Raw genomic sequence first — 22,247 nt, 5'->3', positions numbered from 1 at the left:
CAGCCCGAAAAACAAGCCGTGTGAACATACCCAGGGTGACTCAATGTAGTGCTTTAAGGTGAGGGCCCGGGATGGTGTAGGTCCCTTCAAAGTTTCTCACGGAAGAACTGTAATGGTGACCAGGAGCTTGTGGCAACAAAAGAACACTTCTAATTATGAGAGGCACAATCTCTTATAAATGGCGGTTCATTTAGGCTGGAGGATGATGGTTGGCTCACTTTTTCGTCGGACACAGTTAGGCCCTATTCACACGACAGGGATTCCCGTCCGTGTGACAGCCTTTTTTGAACGACCGTCACACGGCCACAGTAGGATAGAACCACAATAGAACCCCGAATCGGGCTATTTACAAGGCCGATTTTTTGACAAAAAACGGAGCATGCCCTATTTTCAGCCATTCTCCTGGCCGCATGGCTCCCATAGAAGTCTATAGCGTCGTGTAAAGCACGGCTGTTACTTGGATGTGATCTGAGTGACGGCCAAGCTTTCTGCCGCTCACTCTCTTCCCCTCCTCACAGTGCAAAGTGCATGTGAGGAGGAGGAGGGTATTTTTTTGCTCCCTATAGGAGTGGAATCCCTAATCCCCGGCCACAGCGTTGCCGGGGATTCTGCTCGAGGAGAAGCCCTAACTTCAGTGTCCATATATGGACAGTCACGTCAGCGACTTCTCCTGGAGCGGTCCCCTAATCCTGAAGCGGATATCCTGGTAACTGTGGCCGGTGTTTCCTCTCCAGAAGTCCCTGACTTCACTGTCCATCTATGGACACAGTGACGTCAGGGACTTCTGAAGCGGAATACCCGGCTCTGTGGCTGGTGATTCCGATTCACGAGAAGTCCCTGACTTCACTCTCCATATATGGACATTGAAGTCAGGGACTTCCCCTGGAACAGTCCCCTACAGTGGCGCTATGTACAGGAAGGTAGGGGGTGCCATCTATGGGGGGGGGTGCTATGTAAAAGGAGGCTGTGTGGCACTACCTACACGGGAACTGTGTGGAACTACCTACAGGGGAGCTGTGTGGCATTACCAACAGGGGGCTGTGTGGCACTATGTACAAGGGGGCTGCGTGGCACTATGTACAAAGGGGCTGTGTGGCACTATCTACAGGGGAGCTGTGTGGCACTATCTACAGGGGGCTGTGTGGCTCTATCTACAGGGGGCTGTGTGGCACTACCTACAGGGGGCTGTGTGGCACTACCTACAGGGGGCTGTGTGGCACTACCTACAGGGGGCTGTGTGGCACTACCTACAGGGGGGCAGTGTGGCACTATCTACAGGGGGGCAGTGTGGCACTACCTACAAGGGGGCTGTGTGGCACTACCTACAAGGGGGCTGTGTGGCACTACCTGGCAAAAAATGTACAAATGAAATTCATCTGTTTTTAAAACGGACAGGGAAAAAAACTGATGCTAAACGGGTTAGAAACGGAAACAAGGCACGGAACGGATGCAAAATGGCCGAGAAAAACGAAACAAAACTCGGACCCTGTTGTGTGAATAGAGCCTTAGGGCCAGCTCATCCACACGATGCGTAAATACTGAGCGGAAAAAAAGCTCAGAAATTTACATGCGGTGCAGGATTTTATTCCGCAGCATGTCAATTGTATTTACGTGAACGCTGCTTACTTGTTGCGGGTTTTCCCCATTGAATTCAATGGGGAGATAAAACCCGCAAAAAATAGCAGATATTGCGGGTTTTTTGTGGCGGAATCGCAGCAATTCCGCCGCAAAAAAAACGCAACTCAGAAAAAAAAAATCTTTTACTTACCCAGAAGTCTGTGTTTCTTCCTCCAGGCTGGCCTCCTGGGATGACCTTTCATTCCATGTGACCGCTGCAGCCAAAGGCTGTAGCGGTCACATGGAATGAAACGTCATCCCGGGGCTGCAGTGTGTCTGACGTTAGAGGGATGCGTCGCCATGGTATCTTTTTTTTGTGCAGCGGGCATTCCGGACATAAAACTGCATCACCACAAGTTTTTTTTCGGACGGAATTCCCTCCACCCTGTGTGAACTTAGCCTCAAGGGCACTCCTCCTTTATACAGGGGATGTCTGGTAAATTCAGGCCTAATGGCCTATAGCTTGCTGCATTTTTCTCATGTGTGGAGGGAGACTCCTGCCCATCACTCACCCACCACAGCTCACATGACGCAAAACACACGCACACTACAGTCCACTAATCTCATGTTATTGCACCACTCGCAGTTTCAGCAGCTTTCTCAGCTCACTCTCCAGCACTTGTCACAGCAGCTCTCTTTCTCTCTCTCTAGCCAGGTTCCTCCTCCATCCAAGCACTGAACACTCTTGGCCCCAGCGCCAGGATGCAGGGTAGCAATTCTGCGACATCCTGGTGCAGCATAACATTAAAAAGGATGGTTTCCAGGTAGTGTATCCCGGCACCGAGTAATTTAGCGAGCTCACGACCATCTGCCATAAATAAAGGTAACGTGCTATAACAAAGTCCCCTTTAAGGATATATACCGACAGTACAGTTTTTGAAGCCACACATAGGAGTGGATTAAAAAAGAGAGAAGTAGATATATACTTCCCCTTCCTTTACAATCCACTTCTGGTTGTGGCTTAAAAAACTGCAGCGTTTGAATAAGGCCTTAGGCTGAGTTCACACGGTGCAGTTAAAATGCATTTTTGTGGCAAAACACCAATATTTTTCCACGGGCGCGGCAAAAAGAATGCATTTTGACCGTACCGTGTGAACCAAGCCTTTGAGTTGGGATTCTGCCCCACACTCTTAGGCCTTATTCACATGGACGTTTTACGCGCGCAAAAGGCCAGTGTGGCATCAGCATATGGTGCGTGGTTGCGTGATTTTCATCATTATGACACTCTGTTTTTAGGTTTACAAACAGAAAAGCACGAGGTCCTTTTCTGTTTTTATTCATTCATTTTACTACTGTTGCGCTAATCACGCGCGGCACCCGGAAGTGCTTCCGTGTGCCGTACGCGATTTGCACTCACCCATTGACTTCAATGGGTGCGTGCTGCGCGAAACACGGCCAAATATAGGACATGTCGTGAGTTTTACGCAGCACACATACACTGCGTGAAATTCACGGACGGTCTGAAAAACCCCATTCATCAACATAGGTTTGTGCGACGCGCGTGAAAATCACCCGCGTAGCACAGACGTATAACAAGTTCGTGTGAATAAGGCCTTAGACACACGACCGTAAGGGCCCACTGAGATCTGTTGATCACAAAAAACCTTTGTTGTGCATACGTCTGTCATCAGGATCCATAAAAAAATTATGATAATTTCACCAGTTTAGCGAAGCCACCACGGTCCTAATTTAAGGATAAATTAGGGACACAAATGGTCGTAAGGCTGAGGCCTAATTACAGAGCTAGCCCTACGTGAATGAAATGGATGAATGAAATTCATGCTTCGAACATCAAAATATTAAATAAAAGAAAAACACTAATCTGGCAACGAGAAGGTTAACACTGAAATAATACCACTAAAACGCTCCGTGCTGAGAGAATACATAGAAACGTGCCCCATACTTTCCCGATATGAGTAATAACGTAGTTTCCAGACGATGTAAAAAAAAAAACAACAACAAACTATACTGCAGGAGACTGAGGTATTTATCAGCCCTGTGACGTAAATGTTTCCGCTGCAATTACTTCGGCGCCTGCATTCCCACAACAAAGATGGCGGCCGTGATTCAGCTGCGCAGGCAGTTCGCTCACGTCACCAATAATCTATCACCACGTGATTTCATGGCACGGAAGCTCTGCAGTGTCAGGACAGGAGACAGCAAGTGACGAGCGCAGGTAAGCGGCTGCCGGTGGGGGGCACAGTCACGACCCTGTGTATATGAGGCAGCCCCTCAGCTGCTGGGCGACAGTTCTAAATGATATCTAGTCGTCACACCTAGCCTCTGGCCTGTATGCCACCTGTCTTATCACTAGCCTAGTGTCCCATGGAGGACTCGGTGGCGGCTGCTCTTCTGATACAGGACAGGATCAGTCACATTCCTATACAGATCATTCTTCTGGTGTTCTAGAATGTCTCAAGTTTTCTCATTTGTTCCTTCATTTCCAGAATTGGGGACATTCACACACACTGGAGTAGTGCTGTGTAGTATTCCATTGTGTAATGACCGTGTAGTGTGCGCCATTTTCTAAAAGATCGGGCACGATTGAGGAATACGGTGCAACTATGTACTGAGCAGGTTTTACCCGGTGCAGTTTACTTTTGTGTATGGAAAGCCATTCCCCTTTTTACCTGACAAATATGAAAATGTCGTAGGTGTTCGAAAAGATTGCGGTAAATCTGAGAACTACTAAGCATTGGCTTGCAATAGGTCTTTCATGTTCCCGGCAGGTATCCATTTTTGTTTTACTGGATAGAAAACTGCAGCATGACTTGTCAAAAATCAATGGAAAACCTGACCAAAAAGAACGAACGCAAATAAATCTCAGGCTGCGTTCACACGTCGCTTAAATATTATGCTGTTGAACCGGGTTACACATCTACAAAATTCACAATGAAACATGCAGATTGTGTTGCTCGTTTTGGTGGGGATATAGCCACGCATTTCACACATTGCAATCCACGGCGAGAATCCGCTGCAGATTTTTTATTTTTTTTTATGCTGTAAGTCAATTGGCGTTTGCGAAATCCCATTGTACTATTCTGTATCAAATACACGATGTGTGAACTGGACCTTATGTGTTCTCATAGGTTAAATAGGTAAATGAGACTAATTCAACCAAGTTCCAACTCTATAATATATACTCTAAATATACAATGGGGTTTTTACTTTGAATAGGCCATCACTGGTTCATCAGTGGGTGTCCCACCCCCAGGACCCCTACCCTTCGCAGAAGGGCAGCACCATTCATTTGATTGGGCTGACCTGCATTACCAGACACACATGTATGGACGTCACTGTGTCAGCTGCTGTAGTGAATAGGGCACTGCCCCTTCATTCTCCGTATAGTGGGCATCCCAGTGGGCATCCCAGGGATGAGACTCTCGGCAGCTTTCTTATCACTCTTCATCCCCTAAAGAGTCTGGCAAGAACGACCGAATGAAAGCCACTTAAGGGCTTAACAGGGAGAATAGCCCAGAGGGACAGATGTCTGACTGGGCCGCTCTTGTCGGGGGCTCCTGCCTTAGGGACTGATCGTTTTTTATATTGGGCCAACGAGGGGTCAGTGGATGTGTCCCCCGTTATCAGCTGGTACCACCAAGGATATATAGGTGCACACACAAAAACGTCTGAAAATCAGGAGCGGTTTTCAAGGGAAAACTGCTCCTGATTTTCAGATGTTGTTTTTTTAAGCCACTAGCGTTTTTCGCTGCGTTTTTATGGCCGTTTTTGGGGCTGTTTTTCTATAGAGTCCATGAAAAACGGCTCAAGAAGTGACAAGCACTTCTTTTTCGCGGGCGTCTTTTTACGCGCCGTTTTTTGAAAGTGAGGCGTAAAAAAAGCGCCGTCGGAACAGAACGCCGTTTTTCCCATTGAAATCAATGGGCAGATGTTTGTAGGCGTTCTGCTTCCGATTTTTCATCCATTTTTCGGTACGTTTACGAGTTGAGCACACATCAGAAATGGTAAGACTGTTCTTTTATGTATTGTTTGTGGCACAACTCCTCATTGCATCTTTGTACCCTGGGCTATAAATTAGTTTTTTCTTACACCCTACAGGGTTTACATGTCACGTGACACTGACATTAGTATTACGTGTGAAAAACTCTTGAATTATTATTTTACCGCATGTTACCGTTGGGGTATGTTAACATGCTTACTAAAAAACGTATGAAAATACGGAGCTGTTTTAGAGGGAAAACCGCTCCTGATTTTCAGACGTTTTTAAGCAAACTCGTGTTTTTCACGCCGTTAGAGCGGAGGTGCGGCTGTGTATTACAGTCATTGCCCCGCTCCTGATTGCGTACACACTTATTGTGCCCGCGCGATCAGCATGATGTGATGCGGCCGGCACCAGCTCTAAAGACAGAGAACATGGGGGAGTATTGCAGTGTGTGCACAGTGTTCAATGCCTTTAGTGCCTGCGGTGCCGCTCATTAGTGCGGCGCCGGCCGCAGCACACCATGCTGGTCACCAAATTCATGTATTACAATTCTAAGCTGTGCGGCTGCACATGTTCGTATCAAAATACATGAATTCACGGTATTGAACTGTTTGAGTGCGCACAGCATCGAAATAATATTGATAATTCAATGCGTCGTTCAACCCTAGTTTGGACTTCACTTTTGAGCTGAGCACCACCCCAGATCTCGTCACGCAGCCCACTTGCTACCACTACGTGCCATTATTAGAGCAGTGTTGATGTGTACCGTCTTCTCTGTGAATATTAGACTTGTGTATGCAGTTCCCTAATCTACAAGAGTAAGGCTGTGTTCACATCAGCGTTGCCCTTCCGCTGAGCTTAAGTCGACTGCGCTATTTGTTCCGTCAAGAACGAAACCCTGTCACAATGGTGACAAATGGAAACAGTTAGCAACGTTCCCTTCACTTTTGAGATCAATGGTTAGTGAAACGGAAGCTAAGGTTTCAGTTTGCCTTTCCGTTGAAGGGCTAACTCAACGGAAACCTCAGACGGAACCCCTCAACGGAAGGGCAACGCTGATGTGAACAGGCCCTAGCTTGTCAAACGTGAAGCTGTACTGTAAGGCTATGTTCACACGGAGTATTTTGGAGGAGGAATATCTGCCTCAAAATTCCGTTTGGAACTTTGAGGCAGATTTTCCTCTCCCTGCACGCCGATTTTCGCGGCGATTATCGCCCGCGGCCATTGAGCGCCGCGGGCATAAAACACCGTGAAATACGCTTTCTCTGCCTCCCATTGAAGTCAATGGGAGGTCAGAGGCGTAAACGCCCGAAGATGGGGCATGTCGCTTCTTTTTCCCGCGAGGCAGTTTTACTGCTCGCGGGAAAAAGACGTAGACGCCTCCCATTGAAATCAATGGGAGGCGTTTTCGGGCCGTTTTTGCCGAGTTTTGCAACGCGGTTTCCGCGTCCAAAGAACTCGGCAAAGTACTCCGAGTGAACATAGCCTAAGATAGTGTTTTTCCTAATCTTCAAACTGTTTACTATTTATCTAGTTAAATTACCTAAATACCGACAGTACCTCTCCTGCATGAGCCGGCAGCCATGGTATTACTATGGAAGGGAATAAGTGTGGAGAGTTGTCTTGTAGCCCGTCATCTAAGGGGATGAATAATAATAAAATCTGATCTAACTGATCCTGGTATCCCCTGATGGGGGAGGGAGCAGTGGTGGGGCAATGATGCAGTCCCTATAGACATGAGATTGTGGGTGAACCTTGTTGCGTTCTCATGTTTATGGCCAGATTTGGGCCTTGTTCACACAGTGCAGATTTACTGGAGATTTTGCAAGGATTTTTTAAAGCCAAAAAACAGAACCTAAACAGAAGAAATTAATAAAGGAAAACCTGCTCGCCAGGATCTAATTCTGGTTTTGACTTATAAATGAAAGCAAATACTCCAGCAAATCTGCTCTGTGTGAACAAGGCCTTATACTTGAGAATGTTTGGATTCAGCTTGGTCTGATAAGCACAGTGTTGACATTTGTGTGAAAGAAATGAAACCAGCTCATGTAAAAAGTAGATACATGGTTACCACACCTTTTCTCCCACAATGCTGTTTCATTATTCTGAAAGGATGTATGCAAAGAAAACTTTAACCCTATTGCATTTCCCCCCTAACAGTCACTTTAAAATAGGAAAAAACACTGTGTCATCTATGAGGGCTTGTTTTTTGAGTGGGGAGTAGTAGATTTTCACGGCACCAATTATTTTACGATATTAAGGCCCCATGGACACGGCCGTAATTTTGATCCGTAATTGCGGATCAAAGTATGGACCCATTAATTTCTATTCCCCCCCCCCGACACGTTCCCGTATATTTAGGTGAAGGTGTCTGGGCCGTAGAAAGGCTCTGCAAAAAATAGGACATGTTCTATTTTTTTTATTTTATGGACGACGCGTTCCGCAAATGGGAGTGACTGTCCGTGGCCGACCGTGCCCGTAATCACCGTCCGTGATTACGGGCGCGACCATGTGCAGGGTGCCTAATTTAGTGGGAATCTGTAAAAACGTTCTTTGTGGAATGAGAAAAAAAACTGCGATTCCTCCATTTTTTTGGGGGGGCTGGGGTGTGTTTTTACGGCATTCACTGAGCTGTAAAAAATACTTGTTGACTTTATTCTGAGGGTCAGTATGATTACGGCGATAACATTTATATAATGTTGTTTTTTTAATGTTCTACTACTTTTAGGCCGAATGCACACAATGTGTATTATGTGCGGATTTTAGTGCGGCAAATCCGCAGCGTAATACAGTAGCGGCAAAGCAAATGAGATTTCAAGAAATCTCATCTACACGTTTTATTTTTTTCTGCAAGTGAATTGACCCGCGGTGCGTTATTTTAAAATCCGCAGCATGTCAATTTATCTTGCGTTTCTGCTTGCGAATTGTATCTGACTAGTTTCAAAAGAAAATGCACCAAAATCCGCAGAATAAAAACGCACCTATTTCCGCATTAAAATGTAAAAATTGCACCCAAAAACTCACTTTTAGGTGTGGACTTTACCTGCGGAACTACCTGCGTATACTTGCAGATTTTCTGCGCCAAATTCCGTAACGTGTGCATTTAGCCTTACAAGGAAAAAACTGATTGTTATAAATAAAATTTGAGTGTTGTCACATTCTGAGAGCCATAACATTTTTATTTTTCTGTCGATTTTGAGCGGTATGAGGGCTTTTTTTTGCGGGATGAGCTGTAGTTTCGATTTGTACCATTTTACACATGGATACATAAGACTTTTTTGATCACTTTTTATTCCATATTTTTTTTGGGAGATAAACGTACCAAAAAACATAGATTCTGGCGAATCATAGGTTCACTGTGCAGGTTAAAGAGGCTCGGTCACCAGATTTTGCAACCCCTATCTGCTATTGCAGCAGATCGGCGCTGCAATGTAGATTACAGTAACGTTTTTATTTTTAAAAAACGAGCATTTTTGGCCAAGTTATGACCATTTTTGTAGGTATGCAAATGAGGCTTGCAAAAGTCCAACTGGGCGTGTATTATGTGCGTACATCGGGGCGTTTTTACTACTTTTACTAGCTGGGCTTTCTGACGAGAAGTATCATCCACTTCTCTTCACAACGCCCAGCTTCTGGCAGTGCAGACACAGCCGTGTTCTCCAGAGATCATGCTGTGTCGTCACTCACAGGTCCTGCATCGTGTCAGACGAGCGAGGACACATCGGCACCAGAGGCTACAGATGATTCTGCAGCAGCATCGGCGTTTGCAGGTAAGTCGATGTAGCTACTTACCTGCAAATGCTGATGCTGCTGCAGAATCAACTGTAGCCTCTGGTGCCGACACGATGCAGGACCTGTGAGTGACGTCACAGATCTGCACTGCCAGAAGCTGGGCGTTCTGAAGAGAAGTGGATGATACTTCTATACACAACGCCCAGCTAGTAAAAGTAGTAAACACGCCCCGATGTACGCACATAATACACGCCCAGTTGGACTTTTACTTTTAAACACGCCCACTTGGACTTTTGCAAGCCTCATTTGCATAACTACAAAAATGGTCATAACTTGGCCAAAAATGCTCGTTTTTTAAAAATAAAAACGTTACTGTAATCTACATTGCAGCGCCGATCTGCTGCAATAGCAGATAGGGGCTGCAAAATCTGGTGACAGAGCCTCTTTAAATATTGTTATATTCTAATAGTTCAGACTTCTAAGGACGCGGTGATAACAGTTATGTTAATGTTTTTTTTACTTTTCTACATTTGTGTTTTTGCTTGTATAATATATTGCAGTACTAATGTAGTTTATCATGTACCTTTGCTGTGCTCTGCCCACTTTCTGGTGAGGTGGCGTGTTTCTGGAACTCTGTAGCTATGGAAACAGCGTAGCTCACTGTACAACGCTGTTGCTGGAACTCATAATCTCTTCTATGGGCGTACTGGAAACAGTGTGGCAAAATGTACTTGGCTGTTTCCTACAAAACCAAGCCACCAAATAAATCAGTGGCAGAAGGTAGTGGGAGTTAGGTAGGACCCGCACCTATCTCTAGAACAGGCCTCCTATCTGTCGCTTATGCCATGAATGTCCCAGTCTGGAATACACCTTTAAAGGGAAACTATCCGGAGTATTTAGGCCCTTCAAACCATCACCAACCTGTTATCCTGGACGATAATAGGTTGACAATGATTCCCTTCTATATTCTGGCAGATGCAGCATAAATTAAAAAAAGAAGTTTGAAAATTGCGTCTGCTCTATTCAAAGTAACCTGTAAGGAGTCATGGGGGTGATGCTGCTCCTCTGAAGTCACGCTCACCGGTTCCCTTACTCGCTTGATTGACGTCCCACAGGCCAGTATATGTCAATACAAGCAAGCTCCGACGGCGTCCTGCGCTTGGAAATAACTTTTCTGGTACTGTCTCTCTGTCTGGTACTGCGTGACCAAAAGTTATGGTGTCTAGTGACCTATAGACTTGGCCTACTTGGTTTCAAACAACATAGTGATTTTTACTGCATTTTTATCCGAGTTGTGTATCTCCTGACTTAGGCTACATTAACACGAGCGTATCAGATTCATGCGCGTAAAAAACGCATGAATCTGCTCCGTTATGCATCAGTGTGCTTTGCGAGCTGCATGCGTTATTCGTGTACTCGCAAAGCACATTTTTTTTTGTAAATTTGTATTATTGTCAATTGAATTGATGCGCAAATCACTAACCGCACACGGATCTGCATCAGTGTGCGGTGAGTGGTTTTCACACACCCGTTGACTTCAATGGGCGTTAGGTGCGTGATAACACACCAATATAGGACATGCAGTGAGTTTCACGCAACGGACTCTCGCTGCGTGAAAACTCCTGCATGTGTGAACAGCCCCATTGAAATCAATGGGTCAATGTGCTGCGCGTGATTTCCATGTGCAGCACACGGACGTTATTCACGTTCGTCTGAATGAGCCCTACGTGATAAGTGTCCTGCTATAACATGTCTTTGTTTATCTTTTCCAGTGTTAATAAGGAATCTTCAGACCAGGCAAGATGCAGAGCACTGCCAATTATTTATGGCTACTCTCTGATATACTGGGACAAGGAGCCACTGCCAATGTGTTTCGTGGGCGTAATAAGGTAGGAAGTTAATGTGTAAAGCTAGAAATGCCTTAAAGGGGTTGTCCGGTTTCAGCAAAATTTTCCAAAATACTTTCTAAATTAATTCCTCATGGTTTTTAAGATTTATGCCTGTTGTTATTTAGTATGAACATTAATTGTTTCCTTCCAGTGGATAAAATTCTGTCCGTGGTCATGTTATGGACACATGTGCACACCTCATTTCAGTTACAGTATGTGTATCAGAGCTGTGTCTTCTATCGTTCCCAGCGCCTGTGTGTCCATGACATGACCAAGGCCAGAATTGTATCCACTGAAAGTAAACTATGACGTGACAAACCACTCCCTCTGTCCAGCTACAGGGAGCCACCTCCCTCTGTTAAACCGCTGAAATGCAGCCGTCGCTATTGACAGCAGCGTTTTAAATAGTTAATTGGCCATGTTTGGAGTTCTCTCCGATCCTGGCCGTTGTTGATAGCTGGACACTTGTGGCGATCCTGCGGGCACAGCTCATGTGCCTGCACGACCAGAATAACGTATATGTACGGAATTCTGTGGCAACTAAACCCCACAAATGATGTACACTACCGTTCAAAAGTTTAGGGTCACTTAGAAATTTCCTTATTTTTGCAAGAAAAGCACAGTTTTTTTCAATGAAGATAACATTAAATTAATCAGAAATACATTCTATACATTGTTAATGTGCTAAATGACTATTCTAGCTGCAAACGTCTGGTTTTTAATGCAATATCTACATAGGTGTATAGAGGCCCATTTCCAGCAACCATCACTCCAGTGTTCTAATGGTACATTGTGTTTGCTAACTGTGTTAGAAGGCTAATGGATGATTAGAAAACACTTGAAAACCCTTGTGCAATTATGTTAGCACAGCTGTAAACAGTTTTGCTGTTTAGAGGAGCTATAAAACTGACCTTCCTTTGAGCTAGTTGAGAATCTGGAGCATTACATTTGTGGGTTCGATTAAACTCTCAAAATGGCTAGAAAAGAGAGCTTTCATGTGAAACTCGACAGTCTATTCTTGTTCTTAGAAATTAAGGCTATTCCATGCGAGAAATTGCCGAGAAACTGAAGATTTCCTACAACGGTGTGTACTACTCCCTTCAGAGGACAGCACAAACAGGCTCTAACCAGAGTAGAAAGAGAAGTGGGAGGCCCCGCTGCACAACTGAGCAACAAGACAAGTACATTAGAGTCTCTAGTTTGAGAAATAGACGCCTCACAGGTCCTCAACTGGCAGCTTCATTAAATAGTACCCGCAAAACGCCAGTGTCAATGTCTACAGTGAAGAGGCGACTCTGGGATGCTGGCCTTCAGGGCAGAGTGGCAAAGAAAACGCCATATCTGAGACTGGCTAATAAAAGCAAAAGATTAATATGGGCAAAAGCACACAGACATTGGACAGAGCCACTAGAGCAGACAGAATAAGCTGTTATTTTCTGTTGCTCATTTGTTAGTTTTGCTGTGCAGACCGGGGCAGGCTTAGCAGATGGCAGGGGATTTAAAGGGGTTATCCAGAATTAGAAAAGCACCGCTGCTTTCTTTCGTAAACCATGCCACATTTGTCCACAAGTGTGTATGGCATTGCAGTTCAGCCCCTTTCACTTCAATGAAGCTGAGCTGCTATACCAGGCACAACCTATGGACAGATGTGGTGGTGGTTTTAGAAGAAAGCAGTTATGATTTTCTAAACCCATTTAATGACCTTACTGGAGTTCTTGTACTGATGAAGGCTTAGATAAGCAGAATAGCCACAGTACTGTATCACTTCATGGAGACTATTCGCATTTTTTTACATCTGCGTTGGGGTCCTGTTATGAAGTTCCGTCGGAGCTTTCCGTCAGAACGGGAACCTGAACAGACACAAACTGACACGAATGGAAACCAGAGGTTTCCGTTTCCTTCACCATTGATTTCAACGGTGACTTATCCGGTGCCCATGGTTTCTGTTTGTCTCTGTTGTGCACTGGACCCATCGCTTTGCCGGAAGCCATAGCGTAGTTGACTACGCTATGGCTTCCGGCAAAACGAAATCAATGGTAACGGAAACCTCTGGTTTGTCAGTTTGTGTCTGTTCATGTACTCGTTCTGACGGAAAGCTCAGACGGAACGTCAGAACGAGACTCCAACGCAGATGTGAACAAAGCCTTAGTCTATTGGCACATTCATTGCACACTACTGCACCCCCCAATTGGAGACAATTTTGCAATATCCGTTACTCTTATACAATAAATATGTTTTAAACTGAATGTAAGAATTTCAATGAGGAATGTTGGAAAGCAATGCACTTTATTTTTCTCTAAAATCTTGATTTTGTATTTTTTTTTATCCTAAACATTCTTGTGAGTGCATTCAGTTTTAAATGTTAGTAGGGAGTTGTATAAATTGTGGTAACCCTGATGTTCTGTTCAGTAAAGCTTTGTTGCTTCCTTTTTATCATAGAAAACAGGAGACTTGTACGCTGTAAAAGTGTTCAACAATCTAAGCTACCTTCGTCCTGCGGATGTTCAAACAAGGGAATTTGAGGTGCTAAAAAAGCTGAACCACATGAACATTGTTAAACTCTTTGCAATTGAGGAAGAGGTAATCTTTTGTTTGCTTTGGAGTCGAGCTTGGTATACCCTTGTTGATATTGTTTTATTAAGTAAATTATATATTTTATGTACAAATTTATTTGGTATTACTTCTTTACATAGTACGGTTGAAAAAAGACATGTCCATCAAGTTCAACCACGGGATGGGAAAAGGGAAGGTAGAAATTTCACAACTGCATCGGCTAAAAAAATCTATATAAAACTGTTATCGTTGCAATCGCAAGAACCCGATGAATAAAGTTATTGTGTTATTTATACCACACGGTAAACGGCATAAATTTAGGATGCAAAAATGTGTGGCGAAACTGCTCTTTTTTTTTTTTCTATTCCCCCCCCCCCCAAAAAAAACATTTTTAAATGAAAGTTAATAAAGTCAATTCTGTGTACCCCTAAATGGTGCGATTATAAATTACAACTTGTTCCGCAAAAAACAAGACCTTAAACGGCTATGTCAACGCAAAGATAAAAAAAGTTATATCTCTTTGAATGAGACGATGGAAAAATGTAAAAAATAACTTGGTCATTAAAGTCTAAGGGGTTAAATCCGCTTGCAATTTACGAACATCTTCCATAGTCTGAACTATATTACATAGCTTGGTGTCATCTGCAAAAATAGAAATAATGCTATTAATCCCATCCTCTATATCATTAATAAATAAATATGTCCAAATAAAGTATAGTAGTGATCACCCGCCAAATACAAGTAATTTTATATATCAAAAAAAGTTTTGTTAGGAGGGTTGATCAAAAGAAGTCAATTCAGTATGTTTGCCTTCATCCAAACTGAATAACCAAACCAAAAATGAACAAAAGATGCAAAACACAAATGTAATGTATCAAATATAAAATATATAAATTTAGCGACATGTCTGCCTGCCAACCGGAAGTTGTGAGAGCACCACAGCATGTGCACGGGGCACGCGAGTGCATGTTGACGTGGTCACGTGCGCCGTTGCCATGGTGCGGCGTAAACATCAATCCGGAGGCGGAAAAGACATTCCTCACTATTGAATAATAGTCATCCCAGAATGGAACCCTGGGGTACACCACTTATAACCGGTGACCATTTAGAGTAGGAATCATTGACCACAACTCTCTGGATACGGTCCTTGAGCCAATTCTAAATCCAATTACAAACTATACTTTCTAAACCTATAGTCCTTAATTTACCCATTTGACATCTATGAGGGACTGTGTCAAATGCCTTTGCAAAGTCCAAAAACACTACATCCACAGCGGCCCCTCTGTCTAGGCTTCTGCTCACCTCTTCATAAAAACAAATCAGGTTAGTTTGACAACTTCTGTCCTTAGTAAAACCGTGCTGGGTGTCACTTATAATACTTTTTTTTGTCACATAATCCTGTATATAGTCCCTCAATATCCCCTCAAACATTTTCCCCACGATTGATGTTAAGCTTACTGGTCTATAAATACCCGGGGAAGACCTAGAGCCCTTTTTTTAAAATAGGCACCACATTTGCCTTGCGCCAATCCCTTGGCACTATACCAGTCACTAGAGAATCTCTAAATATTATGAAAAGGGGGACAGAAATAACTGAACTAAGCTCTTTAAGAACTCTAGGGTGTAACCCATCTGGTCCCGGGGCCTTGTTTACATTTATTTAATTTAGCTTGGACCATATCTACATTCAGCCAATTCAGTATATCAACTGATATATTAGCAGCACTGGCACCGGCTACATCCGCTGCTCTTTCTACATTTCATTATTTGTAGTGCTCGAGCTGTTTCATAAAAATATGGTACTTAATGCTTGTCCCTTCAGCTGTGCCTGCAAAGAGTCATTAAACGGGTTTTCTATGGCCTATGCTCAGAATACCATTAAGACCTGATCGGTGGGGGACCGACTCTCAGCGACCCTTCCGATCAGCTGCTTCAACTTCATTCCTGTCGCTTCTCATACTGTAAGTTGCTGACACACTTGTAGCTGCGGGAGAAAGCTGTTATACTGTGAACCGCCGCCACAAGTGTGTCGGCGATTTACAGTACGAGCAGTAAAGTAATGAATGGGAAGCACTGCTAGCATAAGCGTTGTGGCCCCTTGAAAACAGTTGATCGGCAGGGTGCCAAAAATCATACCCCCACTGATCAGATATTGATGGTTTATTCTGAGGATAAGCCATCAAATTCTTCTAACTGCAAAACCCCTTTAACCCCTTAGTGACCACCAATATCGCTTTTCACGGCGGTCACCAAGGGGTCTTAGGCTAGGCCGCCGCCTTTTCACGGCGGCCCAGTCTAAGTCCTGCATGGGTGTCCCGCGCAAATCGGGGCTCAGCTGTCTGATGTCAGCCGGGCTCCTGCTCCAACGCCAATGATCGTTCGCGGACGTTTAATCCGTTAAATGCCACAGTCCATAGCGACCGCGGCATTTAACTTGTTTACAGAGGGAGGGAGCTCCCTCTGTCACCCATCGGCAGCCCGCAAATGCAATCGCGGGCCTACGATGGGGTGTCATGGCATCCGGGGGCCTGATAAAAGCCCCCAGGTCTGCCCTGGGCATATGCCTATTAGGATGCGCCGGAGGCACGTCCTAATAGATTGCCTGTCAGATTTACACTGACAGGCAATAATGCTCTGGTATACGAAGTATACCAGAGCATTATAGCAGCGATCTGAAAATCGCATAGAAAAGTCCCCTAGTGTGACTAAAATAATAAGTAATAAATGTGAAATAAAAATTATTAATCAAAATGACTGTAAAAAAATCCATGTGTTTCCATAAAAAGTGGTTTTACTTAGTAAAAGTGTAAAAAATAAATAAAAGTACACATATATGGTATTGCCGCGACCATGATGACTCCATCAATAAAGTTAATATGTAATTTAAACCGCTAGGTGAACACCGTAAAAAAAAAAACGCAAAAAACAATGGCGAAATTGCTGTTTTTTTCCATTGTTCCCCAAAAAGTAATAATAAAAATTAATCAATAAGTCCAATGTACCCCTAAACAGTACCAATCAAAACTACGCCTTGTCCCGCAGAAAACAAGCCCAATAAATCACTACGTTGACGGATAACTAAAAACATGACGGCTCTTGGAAAGAGATGATGCAAAAACAAATAATTTTAGATCAAAAGTGTTTTTATTGTGCAAAAGTCATAAAACATAAAAACCCTCTACATACGTGGTATCGTTGTAATAGTACAGACCCATAGAATAAGGTAACGTGTTATTTACGCCGCACAGTGAAAGGCGTCCATTTAAAACGCATAGAACAATGGTGGAATTTCAGGGTTTTTTCTAATCCCACCCCAAAAAAAAGTTAATCAAAAAATTTTATGTATCCTAAAATTGTGCCATTAAAAAGTACAACTATTCCCGCAAAAAAAGTCCTCATACAGCTATGTCGACAGAAACATAAAAAAAGTTATAGCTCTTTGAATGCGACTATAGAAAAACGGAAAAAAGTAATAGCTTGGTCATTAGGGCCTAAAATAGGCTGGTCACTAAGGGGTTAACTAACTTTCTCTGTATGCGCATAGAAATTGTGGTAAATTTGGTGAAAATGGTGCACATAGTATGATAAATTAAGTGCAGCTTGTTTTTAATTTCACACACTAAATCACGGTTAGAAAATTCCCAATATTTTGTGCCAAAAAATAAAATGATTCCAGGATGTATTTCATTTTTTATTTATTTTTTAAAATTATATTCAGCCCTCCTATTCTTAACCGCTTCCCGATCGTGCACAGTAAATGCACATCGGCGCTTGCTGGGCTCTGTGCAGTGCCAACGTGAATTCACAGTGGGTGTTAAAAGCGTGATCCGGGTGTCTCAGAGTAGAGCTGACACCCGTATCGCGCTGTTAATCCCTGCCTCTGGTCCCGGAGACATGATTGGGACCTGATTGGTTCAGGTCCTGCTCATATGATCGCAGGGAAAGTTTGTATCAACGAACTGGAAAGTTTGTTACTATAACAAACTGAAAAGTTTGCTGCTACGACAACGTTTCCCGGGGACCGATTACGGGTGCTGCAGTCTGTTACATGGCAGAACCGGAGGCCGGTCATCATAGGCTTCCTGTTAGTGTAACTCTCAGCGTCACACTGACAGTTTATAACACGTTGCACAACCTAGGTAATGTAATGTAATGTATTATAGCCGCTATCAGTGCTGCAGGTCTTCAAGTAAAAAGTAATAAAAATGCTTTCTAAAATTACAAAAACAAAAAATGCTTTTTTTTCCCCTACTAGTCTTATTATAGGAAAAAAATGAAACCGTTAAAGTACACATTTGGTATCGCCGCGTTCGTAACGACTCAAACTCTAAAACTATAATATTATTTTTTCCGCACGTTGAACACCGCAAATAAAATAATTAAAAAACAATGCCAGAATCGCTATTTTTTTGGGTCATCACCCCACGCAAAATATAGAATAATAAGTAGTCAAAAAGTCGCATGTACCCCAAAATAGTACCAATAAAAACTACAACCCGTCCCGCAAAAAACAAGCCCTTAGGCCCCATGCCCACTTCAGTTTTTTTCTTCAGGGTGCTATCCGTTTTTGTCACTGATAGCACCCTGAACCCATTCATTTCAATGGGGCCATGCACACTTCAGTTTTTTTGACGGTCCGTTGCTCCGTTCTGATCCAAAGTAGAGCATGTCCTACTTTAATCCGAGATTCCGTGACCGTGAGGCCCATGCAAGTCAATGGGGCCGTCAAAAAAACTGAAGGCACACGGAAGGCATCCGTGTGCCGTCCGTGTGTGATGGAGCCGTTGCCTAGCAACCGCCGGGCGGGCAGAAAAACATTACAAAAATATTACACTAATCGGCAGCCACTTGTCTCTATCAATAACTGATAGAGAAAAGAGGCTGCTGATTAAAAATAAAATAAAAAGCATTTCATACGTACCCGGTCGTTGTCTTGGTGACGAGTCCCTCTTCTTCCTCCAGTCCAACCCTGTGATTGGCTGCAGAGGCCGCTGCAGCCTGTGATTGGCTGCAGAGGCCGCTGCAGCCTGTGATTGGCTGCAGAGGCCGCTGCAGCCTGTGATTGGCTGCAGAGGCCGCTGCAGCCTGTGATTGGCTGCAGAGGCCGCTGCAGCCTGTGATTGGCTGCAGAGGCCGCTGCAGCCTGTGATTGGCTGCAGAGGCCGCTGCAGCCTGTGATTGGCTGCAGAGGCCGCTGCAGCCTGTGATTGGCTGCAGAGGCCGCTGCAGCCTGTGATTGGCTGCAGAGGCCGTCACGTGGGATGAAGCGTCATCCCTGGAGGCCGGCCTTCTGACGTCATCCTGACGTGCGTGACCGCCACTACATCCTGTGATTGGCTGCAGCGGCGTCGTGGATGAAACGTCATCGCTGGAGGCCGGACAGGAGGAATGTAAGTGAACTTATTATTTTTTTTTTTGTATTACATTAAAATTGCATTTTCCACGCGGGGAGCATGGTACTGTCAAGGGTGCTGAAAGAGTTAGCTCCGATCAGTGCAGCCCATTAACTCTTTCAGCACCCTGCACTGTACCATGCTCGGCGCACGGAAACACGGAGTGCACAAAACGGTTACACGGATCCGTCACAAACGGCCGTGAAAATTGTGGCGGAAGTGTGCATGAGGCCTTGCACAGCTTTTTTGACTGAAAAATAAAAATGTTATGGCTCTCAGAATATGGTGACACAAAAAAGAAATTATTTTATCGAAGTGATTTTATTGCGCAAACGCCACTAAACATAAAAAAAGATATATACATATGGTATCGCTATAATCGTATTGACCGGCAGAATAAAGTAAAATGTCATTGATAGAGCATGGTGAAAGCTGTAAAAAAAAAAAAAAACAGGTCAGAATTTGTTTTGTCACAGCAAAAAAAAAAAAATCGCATGTACCAATGAAAATGAAAGATTGTCCCGCAACAAATAAGCCCTCACACCGCTCCGGTGGAAAAAAAATAAAAAACTTCTGGCTCTCAGAATATAGCGGCAGAAATTGTGCAGTGTCCAAAAGCGGATAACATCGGGCACCATTTATCCGTGCGACACCGGATACATATCTATAAATTATTATTTAGCGCATGATTATACCCTCTTATTATGCCCTGATGTACTCTGCTCAGCTTACATATGCCACGTTATAAACTGAAATACCAGCAAAACCCCAAACAGAACTATTACCAAGCAAAATCTGCGCTCCAAAAGTCAAATGGCGTTCCCTCCCTTCTGAGCCCTACAGCGTGCCCATACACCAGCTTACATCCAAATATATGACTTTTTATATCCGGGAGAACCCACTCAACATTGTATGAGGTATTTGTCTTCAGTGGCACAATCTGGGCACAACATATTGTGCGTTAAAATGGCATATCAGTGGAAAAATTTAATTTTCACTTTGCACCATCCGCTACGCATTAACGCCTTTGCGCACCACGACTTAATAGCATGTCGTGGTGCGGAGGGGGGGGGTTATATATGGAGCGGGCTCATGCGCTGAGCCCACTCCATATTCTGCAGGTGTCAGCTGTGTATTACAGCTGACACCCGGGACTAATGGACAGGAACAGCAATCGCGCTGTTACAGGAGCCTGTAAAACTGGCATTATACTGCAATACATTAGTATTGCAATGTATTGTACCAGCGATCTAATGATCGCTCGTTCCAGTCCCCTGGGGGGACTAATAAAATGTGTAAAAGAAAGTTATTAGTGAAAAAAAATATATAATATATTTAAAATAAAAAAAAAACCTTTCCCATTTTTCCTCTAAAGTAATGTAAAAAAGAAACAAAATTGGTATCGCTGCATCCGTAAAAGTCGAACTGTTACAATATATCATTATTTAACTCCCACTAAGAACGCCGTAAAAAATAAAGAACTTAAAAACGCCAAAATCGCTGTTTTTGTCACCTTCGTTTTTATTTTATTTTTTTAAATAGTGATCAAAATGTTGTATGTACCAATAAAAACTACAGCTCGTCCCACAAAAAAATAAGCCCTCACACCACTCAATCGACCAAAAAATAAAAAAAAGTGATGCCTCCCGCAATGTGGTGAAACAAAACGTTTTGTTTTTTTAACAAATAGTTTTTACTTAAAATATAAAAAAACCTGTATAAATTTGGTGTGACCTTAATCGTATTAAGTCTCAAAAAATGTAAGTTGTTGTTTTTACCGCACGGTGAAAGCCGTAAAAACAAAGCCCAAAAAACAATGGAGGAAATCGCAGCTTTTTCCAATTTCAGCCTGCAAAGAATTTTACTACAATTCCTCTCGCAAAAATAAGCCGTCACCACCACTTTCTACTGACGGAAAAATAAAAAAAGTTATGGCTCTTGGAAAGCGAGAAGGGAAAATTTAAAATGAAAAAGCAAAATATGGTTCAATCCTGAAAGGGTTAATTTCTACTGAAAAACCATGTATGACCACATATGGGGTATTGCCGTACTTGGGAGAAATTGCTTTACAAATGTTGGGTGGCTTTTTCTCCTTTATCCTTTGTGAAAATGAAAAAATGCAACATTTTTGTGGGAAAAAATGTTGATATTCATTTTCACGGCCTAATTCTAATAAATTCTGCAAAAGACCTGTCGGGTCTAAATGCTCACTATATCCCTAGATAGAACCTTAAGGGGTGTAGTTTCCCAAATGGGGTCAGTTTTGGGGTGTTACCACGGTTTTGGTACCTCAGGGGCTTTGCAAATGTGACATGGCACCCAAAAACTATTCCAGCTAAATTTGAGCTCCAAAAGCCAAATATTGTTCCTTCCCTTCTGAGTCCTGCCGTGTGCTCAAACAGCAGTTTATTACCACATATGGCGTATTGCCGTAATCAGGAGAAATTGCTTTACAAATTTTGGTATACTTTTTCCTCCTTTTATTCATTGTAAAAATTTAAAATTTCTTCGTTTTTTCAGAAAAACCTGTTGACTTTCATTTTCACTGTCTAATTCTACTAAATTCAGCAAAAAAACTGTGGGGTCAAAATGCTAACTATACCTCTAGAAAAATTTCTTGAGGGTGTAGTTTCTAGAATGGGGTAATTTTTGGGGGGTTTTCCACTGGTTTGGTCCCTCCAGGGCGTTGCAAACATGACATGGCACTGAAAACCAACCCAGCAAAATCTGCCCTCAGAAATCCAAATGGTACTCCTTCCCTTCTTTGCTCTGCCGTGGGTCCAAACAGCAGTTTAGTACCACATATGGGGTAATGCCATAATCGGGAGAAATAGCTTTACAAGTTTTGGGGTGCTTTTTTATTCTTTATTCCTTGAAAATATAATTTTTTTTAAATATTTTGTCAGACCAAAAGTAGATTTTTACTTTCACAGACAAACTCCAATAAATATAGAAAAAGACCTGTTGGGTCAAGATACGAACTGTACCCCTAGATAAACTCTTTGAGGTGCGTAGTTTCCAAAATGGGGTCACTTTTGGAGAGCTTCCACTGTTTTGGCACTACAACACCTCTTCAAACCAGACATGGTGCCTAAAATATATTCTAAAAAAGAGGCCCCA

At 43.3% G+C, this 22,247-nt stretch overlaps 2 protein-coding genes across 3 annotated transcripts in view; one reads left to right on the top strand and one right to left on the bottom strand.

The window, feature by feature from the left end:
- IRAK3 (interleukin 1 receptor associated kinase 3) overlaps positions 1 to 3,918 on the bottom strand; it is a 68,511-nt gene extending 64,593 nt beyond the window's left edge. For both annotated transcript variants that reach the window (XM_075856905.1, XM_075856906.1), the window contains exon 1: positions 3,473 to 3,918. In XM_075856905.1, coding sequence (XP_075713020.1) covers positions 3,473 to 3,518 — 46 coding nt within the window. In that variant the 5' untranslated portion in view covers positions 3,519 to 3,918. The remainder of the gene's footprint in view (positions 1 to 3,472) is intronic.
- TBK1 (TANK binding kinase 1) overlaps positions 3,659 to 22,247 on the top strand; it is a 62,369-nt gene continuing 43,780 nt past the window's right edge. The window contains exons 1-3 of the mRNA XM_075856904.1: positions 3,659 to 3,793; positions 11,065 to 11,181; positions 13,621 to 13,761. Coding sequence (XP_075713019.1) covers positions 11,095 to 11,181; positions 13,621 to 13,761 — 228 coding nt within the window. The 5' untranslated portion in view covers positions 3,659 to 3,793; positions 11,065 to 11,094. The remainder of the gene's footprint in view (positions 3,794 to 11,064; positions 11,182 to 13,620; positions 13,762 to 22,247) is intronic.

The sequence above is a fragment of the Rhinoderma darwinii genome, chromosome 3 (genome assembly GCF_050947455.1).
Source record: "Rhinoderma darwinii isolate aRhiDar2 chromosome 3, aRhiDar2.hap1, whole genome shotgun sequence".
Taxonomy (NCBI): Eukaryota; Metazoa; Chordata; class Amphibia; order Anura; family Rhinodermatidae; genus Rhinoderma; species Rhinoderma darwinii.
This window is presented reverse-complemented; position numbering and strand designations above follow the sequence as displayed.